The sequence below is a fragment of the Phyllostomus discolor genome, chromosome 6, assembly GCF_004126475.2.
Source record: "Phyllostomus discolor isolate MPI-MPIP mPhyDis1 chromosome 6, mPhyDis1.pri.v3, whole genome shotgun sequence".
NCBI classification, from domain to species: domain Eukaryota; kingdom Metazoa; phylum Chordata; class Mammalia; order Chiroptera; family Phyllostomidae; genus Phyllostomus; species Phyllostomus discolor.
The window spans coordinates 130,568,580-130,585,252 of NC_040908.2; the positions used below are offsets into that span (position 1 = coordinate 130,568,580).

The following is a 16,673-nucleotide window of genomic DNA, read 5'->3' on the forward strand; positions in this document are numbered from 1 at the left end:
AGTTTGACCTCCAGGCTGGCCGTCCCAACCTCATGCCCCAAGCAGGACTCTTCAGGGGGCAGGGACTTTTGGGAACTGACTGGGTTTCTCTAACAGGCCTGTGCCTTCCCCCTGAGCATTTCTGTTAAAATAATCCCCCGGTGACTTGCCATCATGGTGCCCTCTGCCCTTCTATCAGGTTGATAACAGCAACTCCAGCATCAGAAATCAGGGCATAAGGAGCAAACAAAGCCAGCATCCCACCTACATTTCCTCAGTGATGAATGGACCAGCTGGGGAGAAGGCTGTCATTCAACACCCTGGCTCCTCCCACACTCCTGTTGGGTCTCCCTGGGCTTTGAGGGGACAGGATGCTTACTGTTCAATGGGAAACCAACAAATGAGTCCCGGGAAGTTCAGCCGCCTTCCCACTTCTCCCCATCTTCAGCACCAATAACAGGCAAGCACCCTCACGACAGAGAAGATGTTTGGTTCACACTTGTAGAGAATTCCACTGTCATCGCCCACCACCCACTGCATCAGGTCAAAAAGACACTGTCACCCTGATCACTCTCCGGGACAAGAAAGTTGCTGGGTCACTCAAATCACTACTATCTACATGATTTTGGCACTGAAATTTGTCTCCCTGGGGCCCCAGAAGTCTTGAGCAAGATTTGGAGTTGGTTGTAATGTAATTAAAGCTATAGATTCAAACAAGTTACGTTTAGCTGGAAAAACAAATGAGTCTACCCTTTCATCTCGTATTCCAATGTAAAAACAGAAAAGAACAAATGCATGATGTGCTGAACTTGGTGGCTGTGAGCTGTGTTTTAATTAGAAGACATGCCCCTTCAAAATGGTGCCTTGGCTAACTAGGCCAGATTCCTCCTATTTGGGGACACCGGGCTATAAATAAATAAAAGCTTCCCATGGATGCATAACGGCTTGTCCGCTCTCTAACTTCCAACACACCGCCTCCCTCCCCACCTCGCCCCGCACAGCAGGAGCGGCACATCAGTCAGCTGCCCGCTGGCCCATGAAGGGAGACAGGCCGAGGGCCCCGCACAGAAGCATCACAGAGAGACGTCGGACCACATCTCCATCCCTGGCGCACTCGGGCGAAATAACAAGCTGCAATGTCCTTTTCCCCTTTCGCGTCTGAATGTAAAAACAGGCCCACGACTCACACATGCTGTGCTAAGTTTTCTAGACAGGCATATAGAGTTACAGTCTGTAACTTTCCACGGGCCTCCTCGGGTTACCATACATATTAATACGCACACCAGCATTTGAAGAAAGGAAAATAGGGGGTGCTTGGGCGATTATTTTTAATTGAATTCATCTGGGAGTTTTAAACCCTGGAAATTTGGCCCCTGTTTACAGTAACTGAACATTGGAACAGCATATAATTTTTGTCCATTTGAATGGCAAATCTCCCTTTTCCACTTAAGAGAAAGTTCTTGAGCGTGTAATGCATTTCAGAGCCAACTGTAAAAAGAATTACATCATAAAACTCTGGAATGGGACAGTGGTGACAATATTCGACCCTTTGCACTCCTTTGGAAGCAATCTAGTCTTGACAGCTTCCCACTCAGGAGGAGGAGCTTCGTGTCTCTGTGAAGATGAGGCGTGAGCCCTGCTCAGTTGCGTTAGGACCGTGGCGACCCAGGAACCAACGAGCAGTTACATGGAAGAATTCTGTGGGCATCTGAAACTACATCTTGCTTCTCTGCCTTTTAGCAAGCTGCTCCGGCAATGAGTGAGGCTCTGCGGTGGGGTACGTATGTCACCATTTCCGAACAGGACATCCCTGTCATTGGTGGCTTGAAAACTCCCCAGCCTGTTCTCTACAGACCCATCCTCCAGAAACTAGCTAGCCAAACGCCAAATGCCCAGGTCTCCCTTCTAACCGATCACATTGGAATTTATTCTCACAGAGAAACTCAGTGAGGTAATACTTCAAGTGCCCGAGCAGAAATCTAGAAAAACATGGTGAGCCTCTACCTTCTGGGTTTCTGGGATCTCTCTTGCCCCATCAGCCTCCTGCATTCTCAGGACCATGTGCACAGGGGGTCCAATCACGTGCTGCACAAAGGTGCTGCAGTACATCCGCATCACACGATGGACGTAGGAGATGGCGTACAGAGGCGTGCAGATTCTGGGCCTCCCTGCTGAGCAGGACGCACAAGGCTGAGAGCTCTCGGGACAGCCAGCACAGACTCACTGGCAGCAGCACACACATGTGCAGGCTCTCTGACCCAAGCATGCCCTTTGCATCTTTGCGATCCTGTCTCTCACCTGCTCACCGTGACCAGAGCCTCGGTTCCCCCATCACAGGGGGAAAATAGCCATCTCCCTTGCGGAGCACAGGGGAGAGCATGGAGGGATTTGAATGCTGCAGGTCACATGTGTACTCAGCCCTCCGGCAGGTGCAGGTGTGCTCACGGCCAAGGCTGCTGCCTTCTGGGCTCCAGGAAGCTCCCTGGAGCAAACCTCCTTTGTCGCGCAATCGTAGGATTTTTTTGTTAACTTGAGGACAATGGATGTTTTTTCTCCCTAATTCACAGCCCTATGAGTTCTGTTTCGCCTGTCCTTTCCATGCCATGGCTTCTGCTCAGGTGCTCCTGACCTCCTAGGGCCCCAAACCGAGACTTAAACCCAGAATACCCTACAGCTTCTCCTTCTGGGCAACATGACCACACCTACAGCTGGTTGTTTCTTGTTTTGCTGCCCTCTCTCTTCCCAACTTCGAAAGCCGGCTTCTCTTTCCTCCTGACCTTAATCAATCCTGTCTTTGTTTCAGAGGCTTCTGTACTTTCAGAGTTGGGGGAAACGGAGAAAATCATTGCCCCACTTGCAGATGGGGATGCTGAGGTGACCCAGCTTGTAAGTGACAAACTCACACTTCTAGCCTCCACTGCTCAAGCTTTTTTCATTTCACCACATGGCTTGCCCCACCCCCGTCCCACGAATGGCGGGTCACTAGCATCACATAGAGCCACCTGGACCCCTCAGCTGGTAGGATGTGTCTGAGCACTGTGCTGGCAACAGGCCCAGAAGAGCCCACTGACTACCAACCATGTCGACGCCCCTCCCCCCCCACACCAACTGCTATGAAGACACAGGCTCTCTCCCGGAGGTCAGGCCAGAAGAGGCAAGGGAAAATCCTTGATCCTTGGAGGGAAAGAACTCACAGTTCAGAAATTTGCAAAAGGCACAGAAAGGCTGGTCTTCGCGGTCTCCACAAAGGAGGCATATTTTTACTGTGGCCATGTGGCGAGGCAGTTGCCTTGTTCAGGCCTCACCACGCATGCACATCTGAAGCCAGCCGCTTCTTTGAGGAGATCGGCTGCTGGTGAGTCACCTTTGACCTGGGAGTCTGGAGACCCGTGAGTCCAATTGGGTCACTGTGCCCAGGCCTTCCTTCTGTGAAATGACACCCCTTCCAACTTGAGGACTCTATAATTCTATTAAAGAAAAAAACCACAACACCTCGCTTTTGGACCAAACAGCAGACACCGAAGTAGCAGGCGTAGTCACGAGGGGGCCAAGCACGAACCTGCAGTGGGAGGGCACCCTTTGCCCTGCAGGCCACTGGGTCCCACTCACAGTTTTCCTGCTCTCACGCTGCCTGCTCAGGGCTGACATCACACAAGGCACGGGCCAGGCCAGAGGCTCTGGGCCATCCCACAGTCGGATGTACCAGGTCTTGGGACCAGGGTCCCTAATCAACATGCCTGGTACTTCCGTGTTCCCCTTTCAAGGCTGAGATGGAGCCATGCAAATGACAACTGAATGCAATTCCTCTGTTACTTCTGATGCAAAGTGCATGAAAGTAGAGCCCGTTACCAGATTGCATCAGCCTAGTCAGGAATTAGACAATCTTGGCACAATGAGGCAGGAAAGGTGCCTGAGAGTCAGCTCCCTCCTGCCCGTGGTCTGAAGCCTGGGTCACCCTTGGCAGGGGGCACAGAGGCGTGTGTGCCTGGGGGTGTGAGCGCAGGGGAGATGACAACTCACGTGGCTCCTTTTGCTCTCTTCATCTCCCACAGACGTAATCACCGTCTCTGAAAAGACTGTTTGTCCAGTCTGGTTGTTGGTGATCTGCAATAGAACAGCATGGTGAATGTGAAATAGAAGGGATGCTGGGAAAATCCTGCAACTCTTTTTTCCTGTTTTCTGAAGCTGGGGCATCCAGCCAAGCAGACAGACTGCCCACTCCCCTCTCTCTCTGAGTTCCAGCAGCAGCCCTCAGACGAACAGGAACAGCTTCCCCTCTGGGCAGTGATAATAGATGTAACAGAGTCTACCTCACAGGGCTGCTATGCAGCGTGAAGAGGTGGTCTGTGTAAAGCACTCCACACAAAGCCAGTCACCTCGCAAATACTCAGTGCTGGCTATTTTTATCATTCTCAGGGTGCCTCACTTGAAACCCAAGGTAAACTTTCTTTTCAACAGCTACAGGTCTGGGGGTCTAACTGAACACCTTTCATGAGAAGCAGGCAGCTTTTAGCTGTAGCTGCCCCACTCCAGATTTGGGTGACTCAAACGTGGCTCAGTGAAGGACACAGATCAACAAAAGCCCCCCTGGGATGACTGAAGGCATCGCTCAGATCAACTAACCCAGAGTCCCTGGGGACAGACCTACGCCTGGCTAGTTCACGAAGCTCCTCAGATGAGTCTAGCGTGTAGGCATGTGTGAGAACTAGATCAAAGTTCTGGCGAGCTCTAAAAACTGCCCAATGTCAATGATAGAAAACCCCTGAGGACTGGGCTGGGGTTGGTTAAATGTTACAGGCTCCCCGGGCAATTCTGAGGCACACTGGGAATTTAAAACCAGTGGTATAATGTATACCTTGCCCCCCTGGGGATTTCAGTCAAGGGAGGGGGGAAAAGGTGACTTATATGTGGAACTGTTGAGAAGTACAAGAAAGTCCATGTCTGAATGTCAAAAAATGAATAAAGGACAAGGAGTGGTAAGAAAATAGAAGTGCTAAATATTTAATGATAAATACAAACAATTTGTATTGTTTAAAAAAGTACTTAAGTAGCAGGAGAGACCTGGCCCACTGTTCCTATCTGTCGTCTGCATCTGGTTCTGAACACATAAGCAGGCACCTCAGAGCTGAGCTTTCGATCCTGATGTGGAGCCCAGGCCGTGCTGGCCCCTGTCAAGGCCACGTCGAATGTTTAGGTTCAGGATGAAGAACAGAAAGATGGCTGACCCCAGAGCTGGGAGATCTGTGATCTCCGAGCCTTGGCTCCGCTGCCAACAACCATCTGCTTTGTAATGGGGACAAGTCATTCCCCTCTCTGATTCACGATTTCCTCATTTCTAGGCGACCTTTAAGGTTCCTGCCAGCTCAGTATCGCAGGAACCTGCAGCCAGAACAAAGTGGGAACTCTCAGCCTAATTTATGGTAGTGGATCAAGTCCCATTTCTAAGGAGTTAAGAATCATGTCTTCATCCACATACTTCAGAATTGTTATCTAAATAGTTCCTCTCCCCAACAAAGACATAATGTCTTCTCCCTGTATTCCAAATTTTAATGGAATTAACCAGTTACATTTTTAAGAAATTCTGCAGTCTTATGCATACAGGTTATAGGATGTCTCAGAGCCTATTATACTAACGTGGATTTTTGCATCTACATGAGGAGAAACTATACAGTGTTTCCACATATGTTCCACCATGCTGAGCCCTCTGTCCTGAAGCACTCATTGCACAGGACAGGGCTCCATGGAACCCACTCGGGGACGACTACACCGTGCTGGTAACATAACTTTACTATAATAACAGCCGTAATAATAAAAACAATTTGCTGTGGCATAGCACTTTACAGTTTACAATGAACTCTCATATACTTTAGGACATTTGACCTTCACGATACCGTAATGCAGCTGCTGATAGTCCTATTTCATAAGTGTGGACACTGAGGGTCAGGACACTTACATAATTTTTCAATATCACAATAGTTACTGGGAAAACTCACACTTAAATAGTCTGACGTCTACAAGGAGCAACTTTAAAAAACAGTTGACCTCATTGACTAATTATTGTCAGAAAGGTTGACTTAATATTGGTTTTGACGAGAATAAAATAATCACCTTTGGAAACATTCCCTGGTCTTTATGTGAGAAATGCTGAACGATTCTGTTCAGCGGGTGACTCCTTCATTTATCTGGGGGAGGGGTACGCCCTGGAGCTGGGCCCATCAATCAGTACGCAGCAGGAGAAGAGCCATACGCAGAAGCTGCTTTACAGTCAAGGCAGTGGCCCATGAAAATCGACCCCTTTGTGCGCTATGGCGCAGCAATGCTATTGTCTCAACCAAGTCATTACCTGAACACTTGAATGAAAGTGAGGCTCTTTTGTGAGCACTGCCATGGCCCTGCATAGAGGAGCTGAAACGGGGTCAGAGGGTCAAGCTCCTTGAATGGCCACAACAGAATGGTGACTCTAAGGCCTCTCCCAGCCATCCTGAATGTCTGCACAGCGGACTCCTCAAGCTAACACAGGCTCGCAGAGCTTTCTCTCAAAGTCCTGTCACAGTCTCCTTGGGGACATCTCACCGCAGGAGTATGCTAACTATGTGCCTCTAGATTTGCAGTGTTTTCTCCCTCAGGTTGGATCTGGAATGAAACTGCTTGCTTTTCTTGCAAGATATTAGACCAGGAGACAGGTGGTATGTTGGAAAAACTCTGCTGTAGAATTTTAAATGCATAACCAGCAAACAAGATGCTTAATCTTGCGGCAACTGAGGCTTTCCCTTCTGGAGACAGAGTAGATCCCATGTGAGTTCCTCCTAAGGAAACAGTAACACGGACTCCGGAACTCTATTTCAATTCTATGGAAACATGGATAAAAACCCACGAGATAAACTCCCCAAGTCCAATACTAGGAAAGTACAGTGTATCTCTGTAGGCCCTTGTTAGTTTGTGTTTTGTTTTTTTTTTCAAGTAACAAGAAATCCCTGAACATTCTTTTGCAATTGGACTGGCAGGAAGCCTGGAGTCACATTTATTGCTTACATGTAAAAGCAACTTGGGTTTTTGATACATCTCTTTCCCCTTTAACAGTTCCTCCACTCCCTCTGGTCTGTAATCTGTGCTGTACCATCCTCATCTGTGTTTTTGGATTGTGTATCAAATATGTAAAGAAAATCTTAGTTCTCGGATGGGACTGGGCACTGTAGAAAGAAGGAAGTGCTGGCCGTGAGTGCCCTCACCTTGTGGATTTCTCGGTGCACGTGGACGGTGTTGTTTCCCACCTTGGCTTCTGTGTTGGTCTCATTGTGATAGCTGGGAGGCAAGTCTGCCAGGCTCACTTCTGACGACGTCTTAGCAGCAGCTTCTTCCGCCTCCATCTATTAAGTCAATAAATTAAATGAGCAAAATTGTTTTCTCTTTACACAAGTCAGAGTCCATTAGGGAAAAAAAACTATGGGGATGTAAGTACAGCATAGGAAATACAGCCAATAATATTGTAGTAACTATGTACGGTGCCAGGTGGGTACTGGAAATACCAGTGGGAACACTTTGTAAAGTATGTGATTGTCTGACCACTATGCTGTACACCTGAAACTACTTCAAAATTATATTGAATATAAACTGTAATCAAAAATATTTCTTTTACTCTTTTCATTGACTTTACTGGGGTTACATTAGTCAATAAAATTATATAGGTTTCAGGAGAATTCTGTAAGACATCATCTGTATTGTATGTCACATTGTGTGTTCACCACCCTAAGTCATGTCTCTTTCCGTGACCATGTATCCCCCCTTTACCTTCTCCTGCCTCCCCTCATGCTCCCAAAATTTTTTTAAAAGAAAAAAAAAGAACTACTTCCTTTTCCTATTTGCAATTACAACTATTAATAATAATGATGGGTACCTTTAATTGAGTACCCACTAGGAAAAGACATTGTATTAAATGTTTTACATATATCACAGCCACAAATCTCACAAGCTCCCTATGAGGTGGGTATTTTATAAACAGGGCACCTGAGGCTCAGGGAGAGTAGACAACTTTCTGAGTCTCTCAGTGAAGAGCAGAGTTGGGATGTGGGCATGTTCCCACTGCATAGTCTTGGCCCCTGCACAAATGCTGTGGGTGCCCTGCCCATCTCCTCATGGCCCATCTGGAGGTCACCTGTATTCAATTCCCTTACATGCCAGCAACCAACTCTGTCCCTCTCTGAGGGTAGTCTCTAGTTGCTGAAGTGTGCTCAGTGTGCACAGACCCCCAGTGCAAGGGAGTTAACAACCAGGAACAATGCTCAACTAGTGCGAGCCGGGTGATGGGGTCAGCACTCAGCTCCCTCGCCTCTCAATCGGATGGTGTCTCTCTGAGGACCCTGGTGGCATCGAGCCCTAGCTGCCCTGAGCAGTAACCTTCTCATCAGCACAGTCTGCATTGCTTTTCTTCTCTTCCATCTCACTTTTCCACTTCTTCCTGGTGTTTCTGGCATCACTTCCAAAATAAATGATTTGCTCCCAAACCCTTGTTGCAAAGATTTGGTGGTGGTGGTGGAGAGGACCCAAACTAAGGCAGCCCCTTACCCCTGCAGGTAGGGCTACAGCTATGTCTCCTTCCCCACTCCACCTCTCGGGTATAAAATGACCCTTTTGCAGAGGGTTGGTTGACTCATCTTCACCTGATTTTTCCTTCCAGATTTATCACCCTGTCCCAGCCCTGATGAGGGGGCACTTGACAACATGACCCATTCACAGCTGATTGGACTCAAAGGGAGGCCACATCATGAAATAGTCGAGCCAATCAGATACTCTCTCTAGGAATCAAAAATAAGAGACACAAAGAGAAGTTCTAGTTGGTAGTTGGCAATTTTCCCACACTGCTATCTTTCACTCTGAGCTATTTTCATTTAAAACTAATGAAAACTGATCCTATTTAAAACTAATCCTCAAAAACATGCCCCCACCTTTTATTTAAAAATCACTGTCCTTTCTCTCCTTATGTACTTACATGAGGCCCCTCTTTTCTCTCCTCTTCCAACCAGATTTGCTGACAGGGTTGGATATTGGACATGAATCTCCCTGTCTCAAAAACACTGAACCAGAAGTGTCAAGAAATTCGGATAGGCACAAAGGCCCAGATAATCCTAAGAGGACTTGGTCAGTGACTGCTGTGTTTGACCCTGAGGTGACTGCTAAGATGTTTAAAGTCGATCACTGGCTTCATCATCATCATCGTCATCGTCATCATCACTATAGCCTCCATGTTTGGACATAAGCTGTGTGTGCGCCATGGCCCCCGATACCTACCATGCCTCCTTGAATATTCACAGAAATCCTATGAGAAAGTTGTTATTTCTCTCATTTTGCAGATGAAGGAAACAAGGTTGAGAGAGGCGAAGGAGACTGCCTTAGGTCATCACACTGTTAGTAAGGGGCAAAGCTCAAACTGGAACTCAGGTCAGTCTGTCTGCAAACTATGTGCTGTCCCAGTACATGATTCTGCCCAAGTGGCTTATGCTTTTACTTGGGAGATAGGAGAGCCCCACACAAGCCAGTCTGAGGAGAATTATGATCGTCTCTCGAAGCAAGTAAGGGGTTCAAAGAAGAGAGGAGAAAGGCTTCCAAGAGCAAGAGGAGGCATGATTGGGTTGGTCTCAAAAATGGGTAGGATTTAGATACAGAGGAACCCAAAGATGGCAAAGCTGTTGCAGCCTGGACAGCAACGGTGTGTGCTGAGAGCTACCGCAGAGGGTCCGTGCTGGACACAGCATAAAGTGGTGGATGACGAAGCAGAGAATGCTCAATAGGCAGATGCAGGAGCAATTCTAAAGCAGAGGTCATTGTCCTGGTTCTCAGCCAGGAGGGTACAGCAGTCATGGCCCAAACTTTCCATATATATGAGTATATATGGATCCCTCACCAGGCTTGTGACATTAGAAATTCTGGGGGTGGGATCTCAGATATCAAGGAGCTTCTCAGATGATTCTGGGGTCCTCCCTGCCTCCCACTTGCTCCCAGGTAAGAACCTCTGCTCCAGGCCATACTGGGGACTTGTAGCAAGTGCCAAAGACTAGTTGGGAAATCATACAGCCAGAGAAAGAAGAGAATACATTCAGAGGGCTGGCTAGAACCAGGTCTGGGGGTAGGAAATTATGGCTGGAGAGGGGACTTCTGGGTGGCAAAGGCTCCAACTATGTCTAGAAGGACAGACCAACCCACTGAGGGCTGGCCACAGGATAAGGCAAAACAAAACAAAACAAAACAAAAAAAAACCCCTGCCACCAGGGTCTTCAGAGGGCAGCACAGTAGAAAGTGCCAGGGTCCTGGAGGCAGGTAAGGTGGGGCCAAGGCCAGGCTCTGCCACAAAGCAGCTGAGTGACTTTGGACAAGATGGCAAATGTTTCCTAAACCTCGGCTTTCTTTTTTATAAAATGGAGGATAATCCTACTCTGCTGAGCAGATGTGAGAATTAAGATCATGAAATCCAAGTGCTTGGTTCAGTATTTGCCAAACAGGAATGGTGTAATAAATAGCTATGGCGAGTACTCTCCCAGTACTGCCCTTTAAGAAAGCAGTTTCAGAAGGTAGCTTGCCAGGGAAGGTTTGGGTAGAAGTGGAAAAAGCAGACTCTCTATCATGCGTTTGAAGAGTTTGCTAACAAATGGAGAAGACGTGGAATGGATTCAAGAAAGGAGACAAAGATGGGCAAGAAAACGACCTCAATTTTTTTTGTAAGCGAGAGAGCCTGGCCTGCTTAAGCAGAGCTGGAGAACAGTAGGAGGCTGCAGGTGCTGATTATCCAGAAGGAGATGGGAATGTCTTCATGTTTTTAACTTTCCCATGGGAATCTGAATCTTCCAGTTTGGTTTTCAAATAATTGACAAGTTACCAAATCTAGAGTTTCTTCCGGGCTGAGCAGATAGTCTTCTCATAAAACCTCCCTCTCAACCAGTGGTTATTTCAACAGAATGAGCTAACAGTTCTTTAGTGGAACCATGAACTGAAAGTACAGTTTGCAATGGAAATTTCAACCACAACTATTATTGCCACTAGCAAGAAAAACGTAAGCAATAGGACTTGTTTCACAGAGGAGGAATGTGAATGTTACTTAAAATGGCATTTGTGGTTGGTTCAATCTGTGTGTCAAAGGAGTACAGTAGGAAAAACTGAAAGATAAATCCTGGCTTGGTATTGGGGTCCTTCCTGGGAATATCCTAAAATATACCAGTTACAGACAAGGCAACGAGTGTATGGGGGGTGGGGGTAAAGTGGTTTTATCCTCAAAATACATTTGTCAGCAACTTACAGAATAAGAGAGGAAACCAGGGGCAGCCTGGACTGTACCATGTGAGGATTAGACTCCCCCAGTAATGATGCCACAAGCAGAGTTACCTTCGTCTCCCCCACTACAGACATCCACAGCGGAGTCAGCTGGAATATTTAAAATGTCAGGAAGTCACTTGAAAGCAGATTCATGATGCAGCTATGTAAACAGCTAATACATCTGGCCCAGTCCTTTTGGTTCTTACCCGGGACAAGAGTAAATAGCAATTGTCTTGTGTTTATGAGATTTAAGGGGCCTTTTGGCAGTCTCTTTTAAAAGACAATTAATAGCAATAGCCACAATCTCTTGAGAATCTATTATATATTAGACTCTGGCGGTTCTTTGTTATTATTCATCCTAGCACTGTTACTATGATGACATCCTAGTACTGTTGATATGATGATAACAATAGCCATTATTTATCAGTAACAATCTCCTTAGCCCGTAAAACAACCCCATTAGATGCTGACTTATCCCAATTAAACTTAACCCCATTTTAGATGGTCAGACGACTTGTTTTACTTGCATCCTTCCATTTAATCCTCCCTTTTACCCTAAGTGTAGACATTTCCTCCATTCCAGAGCCTGGATGCCACCACTAGTAAGTGACACAGCTGGGGTCATGTAAAGGAAGGTTGGTCCCCAGGGCCCATTCTCCTGCCACTTAGGTGTTTAGCCTCTCTCTCAACCTGTCCCCATTGCTAGCGAGGACACTCTTTGGGGAACAGCCACTGAGTGGGGTGGAAGTGGTAGCCAATGTCTACCCTGGTGGCAAACTTCATTTTGCCCGTCTTTGCATGTTAAGCAGAGTCACATTGGGAGAGAGGACAGCTGGGGCCCGGGCAGAGACAATGTGGACAGTTCCCATAGAGCGGGCCCTGCCATTAAGGTCCCGCCGGGCCCCAAACTGCTCTGATCAGTGAAGACCCTGAAGGGTCCCTGCTGCTCCCTCGCCAGGAGCTCCCGTCCAAGGGCCACGTTGCGTGGACCAGCACCCACTGAATAAAAACATGGCGGTGACCTAGTCAGTGTCACTGAGAATCTACGCGTGGGAGGGAAAACTCTGGAATCCAGAGAAGATCGAAGGGATCACAAGTTCAATTTAATCGGAAAGTACAGAATTAAGGGACAGTGGGGGCCTGACTCCCCTCCCTCTTTAATTGTTCCGTGTCATGATTCTTGTGTTTTAACAGGAAACAGAAAGTCCATGGGTTTGGAATCTGGCCCGTGCAGTGAGTGTTCAGGTACAGCTGCCCATGTAACAACAGCCTCCCAGTCCCACGTCCCCCTCACTGAAAACTCTGGGTTGATTGTTACCAGGAAGAGGGGCTATATCCCCAAACTACACAGGGGTAAGGGGATAAAGCAACTTCTGAGAGACCTCAGCCAGCACGGGAGGCTTTGCCCAAATGGATGTGAAGACACCTGACCCATCATCAGCCTGGACAATCTCTTGCTAACTCCTTCTCTCCAAAGACAGGCTGCAGCCAGACCTGGGCCTAACTGTGACTATGCCCCCAGGCTGAGCTCTTCACCCACCCCAGGAACCAGGAACCAGGAACCGGGAACCAGGAACCAGGGTGGGGAGAGTTGGGCCAGCAGCACCTTCCGGCCTGGCAGGCCTGGCAAAATTGTATACCCACCACAAAGGATGCCAACCAGGGTTTGGACCTGGGAGGTGACAGAAGGAAGAAGCCAGGCAGGTTTGCCTCGGTTCCTGGTATCTGATGCTATTGGCTGCTATATGTTATATGCCAGGTGCCCGAGCATATCACAGCATTTGACACAGGAAACAGAGGTACAGGATGTTAAGGGATTTGTCCGATGTCACCTGTGAGTGGCAGAAGAGGACCTTGGGCCCGGGACTGACTCCAAGGCGTTCTTGGGGTGGCGGTGTGATTACTTTTCATATTACCCCTCCTCCTCCCACCCAGCACGTTCTGACCTTTCACACTGCTGGGCTCAGGATTCCGATTTTCTTTTCTGCCCCACATGGCTTTGGGGGAAGTCACAGAGATGACCAGCAAAGCTCAGGGCTCTTGGTCCCCACGTGGCATCTCAGCTGTGCCTTGGGAAGATGGCACAAGCTCAAGCCCAGTGGACAAGCTGGAACGTGAAGTGCCTGCAGGTTCCTTAGCCTCTGCAAAACCACGACGCTGGAATACCAGGGGCCTTACAAACACCTGCTTACAACGCGGGGGCGGGACGGCACACGTGAAGAAAACTGGGTTGTGGCGGGCAGTCTGCAGTCGGATGGTGACCCAGAACTGGCTGCCCGTGGATGGGTCCCGCCAGAGGCTACTCGGTGGACAGGCTCACATCCAGATCTTTTGGCAGCGAGGCAGACGAGGTGGGAGGTGGGATCATCCCGAGCTGCCTCCAGATCACTCCGATTCTGTGGCCCGCCCTCCCCAGCCCCTTTGCAAAACCTAGGACTCTGACTCGCTCGGAACCCTGCCACCTCCCGCTGCCTGGTCTCCCCAGCCCGGAGCCTTGAGCTTCCCAGAGCCCTGCGGCGCACCCACCTCCTCCACCGCGCTGCGCAGTTTGTGCTGCGTATCCTCCATCAGCTCCTCTACCTCGCGGAACATCTCGTTGAGGGTGGCCTCCTCCAGCGGGTAGCTGAGAGCCGGCCCGGGTTCGGCCGGAACCGAAGTCGCCGTCGGAGTCGGCGCGGGGGCCGTGGGCACTGCCGCCGCCAGCAGCAGGCACAGAAGGGTGCTCCCGGGCCGCTGCATCTCCGCTCTGCGCCCTGCGCCGCTGCCTCCGCCTGTGTTCCAGAGCCCGGTCAGAGCGCGCCGACCACCCTCACAAGCCTCACCGCCCCCCTCGGCCTCCCCGGGTACTCCGAGTCCAGGTCCGCCCCCGGCGCCTCTCTGCCCCGCACCCACCCCAAGATGCGGAGAAACCGAGTGCCCCCAGGACGCAGCTCCCTCGGACCGAGAGGCAACGCCGAGATCCAGCCCCGCGCCCTCACGCTCCGTACCCCTCCGTACCCCAACCCCATCCTCATGCAGGGGCTGAGCTCTGCACCCGCGCCTAGTGATGGCCCCCTGCTTCGAGTATCCGAACCCCGGTTCCTTACACTAATAGCCCTCAGCTCACCCCACCTCCTGGGTTCAGCGGTTTCGAGCCCTGCCCTCCCCTCGAACAGGTCAGAGCGTAGCTCCGGTGCCGCTACCCTGCTCCCGCCGCAACCCTACCCCGGCCCCACCTGGGTGGTCGGAGCGCAGGTCCACACACTACCCTCTGGTTCGAGCCCCAATCGAGCGTCTGGCCCCTCACCCACCCAAACGGGACCAAGCAGAGCCACCCCGTCCCCGCCGCCGCCCCTCACCCACCGACCGGACAGAGCTGTGCTCTGGGCTGGACCTGCCGGGCCTCGCGGGTAGGCCGCCGCCGGGCTGCGGAGCCGGAGCTGCGCGGTGGGCGGGCCGCGAGTGCAGGAGCGCGGCGGGGATGCGGCGGCGCTGGTACCCGAGCGAGCCCGAAGTGCGCCCCGCCCGCCCGCCAGCCCGCCCGGCCCCCGCCCCGCGGGACAGGCCGCGCCCAGCCCGCTGCCATTGGCCACCGGCGCCGGCGACCTCACGCCCCAGGCCTGCCTCCTGTGCCTCCGAGATCCAGTCTTACAGGAAGCCGCCCCCTTCTCTTAATCCCCGCATCCCAGCCCATTGCCTCCTCTTCCTAAGATTCTTCCCACAGCGCAGTAAGGGGAACCGGGAAAGGGGTGGGTTCCTGCGTCCCACCTGGCCCTCTCCAAGCCACCCTCCACTCGGCGCGTAGCCCTCCAGGGTGAACTCCCAGCCCCTCAGTTTGGTGTTCAAGGCCCGTCAGACGCTGACCTGTATCTGTCTGCCCCGGCTGACACCGCACTCCAGCCAAGAAAACCCGCTTGAAGCTCCCAGAACAGGCCAGGAGAAGGTCAGAAAGCCTCTCGAGGGCGGATGCCGCGTGGTGAGGGCCAGGCCACCTGGGCGAATCCCAGCTCGGCACTTCGGGACCTCGTCTGGCCAGGTCACCAGCCCCGCCTGCGCGCCCGGGAGCCCGAGTGTAACGTGGAGGTTCTAGTTGCAAGTGCGCCGCACAGTTAACGAGCATAGCGGGCATGGGAAGTGTGCGGCACGCGTGGGCTATGTGTTCATTGTCGAAATGGGAACAGAACCGTCTTGTTCACAGCCTTTTCCCCAGCACTTAGAACAGGTGGCACTGTTTTTTTAAAAAACAATTTTAAAGCCATGTGCGTGCGGAGAACAGAGATTTCTCACATATTTTTTGAATAAGCCAGTGTTTTATGTGTCAAACCTCCTCCTATTTCTTTCTATTGCTCTTTCCGTCTGGACATTGTCCCGGGACCATGAGCTTCCCTACTGCAGCCCTGGCTCGCTGTGATCTACCTGGTCCCTGGCCCGTTTCCCCAGAGACCAGGAGCACCGGGGGAGAGGAGGGGGCAGGGACAGACTTGCTCACTTTTGTGTTACCAGGGCTGGAACCATAATACACACTTGGCCCCTGAGAAATGGATGGGCTGATTAATATAACAATGGCTATCGATACATCGATACAGCAGCACCATCACTGAGCACTCAGCTATGTGCCAGGAACAGGTACAACTCATTTAATTCTTACCTCTGAGGTTGGTCCTGCAACTTCCATCCTCATTTTACAAATGAGGACACTTTCCTGAGGCCACATAGATAGTAAGTGGTTTTGAACCTGGGAGTCTGGCTCCAGAGCCTTCAGCCTTCATGGCCAGCCTCCTCTGCTATAGACCTGGCTGGGACATGTTGCATATAAAGATGTTTGCTGAAGCACTATTTCAACAGCAAAAACATGAAACCCACGTAGTAGAGTTTATGAATAGGAAAATGGATAAACTGGGATTTCTACAAACAATGGACTACAGCAGTTAAAGTAATGAACAATATTTCTAGGCAACAACTGGGATAAATCTCAAAGAAGCATAATGTGCAGTGGAAAAGGCAGTTTGCAGAATGGCATATACAGCATACTATGTGTGCGCGTTTTGAAAACACAAATCAACGGTACATATTGTGTATGGGTGCTACAAGTGCAGTAAGAAAGTGCAGAGACGGGCAGGCTGCCTCCGAGGTGGAGAGCAGAGGAAGAGACGGGGACCATCTACAGTTGTATTTGTAACGCTCTACTTCTCTCTGTGAGAGAGAGCGTACCAGTGTGCGGGAGTGCTGGAGCACCAGTGTCCAAATACTCACGTCTGCTTAATCAACACATGGGTGTATAGTGTGTCTGTTGTATGATTTCTGATTTATTTAATACAGTTGGTGAAACAACTGTATTAAATTTGAAACATTTAGACATTGAAACAAATTTGAGGCATTGAAACAAACAAACAAACAAAGCAAAGGGCAAACTC

At 50.1% G+C, this 16,673-nt stretch overlaps 1 protein-coding gene across 5 annotated transcripts in view; it reads right to left on the reverse strand.

Annotated features, from left to right (window-relative positions):
* DKK3 (dickkopf WNT signaling pathway inhibitor 3) overlaps window positions 1–15,431 on the reverse strand; it is a 43,474-nt gene extending 28,043 nt beyond the window's left edge. The window contains exons 1-4 of one of the 5 annotated variants that reach the window (XM_028515585.2): window positions 15,124–15,431; window positions 13,807–14,051; window positions 7,209–7,346; window positions 4,000–4,083 (exon numbers count right to left, since the gene is read on the reverse strand). In XM_028515585.2, coding sequence (XP_028371386.1) covers window positions 4,000–4,083; window positions 7,209–7,346; window positions 13,807–14,051; window positions 15,124–15,388 — 732 coding nt within the window. In that variant the 5' untranslated portion in view covers window positions 15,389–15,431. Of the gene's footprint in view, window positions 1–3,999; window positions 4,084–7,208; window positions 7,347–13,806; window positions 14,052–14,172; window positions 14,240–14,495; window positions 14,552–14,622; window positions 14,733–15,123 lie in introns of those variants that run through there. The other 4 variants (XM_028515586.2, XM_028515589.2, XM_028515587.2 and 1 more) reach the window with 4 other exon arrangements.
* Window positions 15,432–16,673: the final 1,242 nt, after the last annotated feature.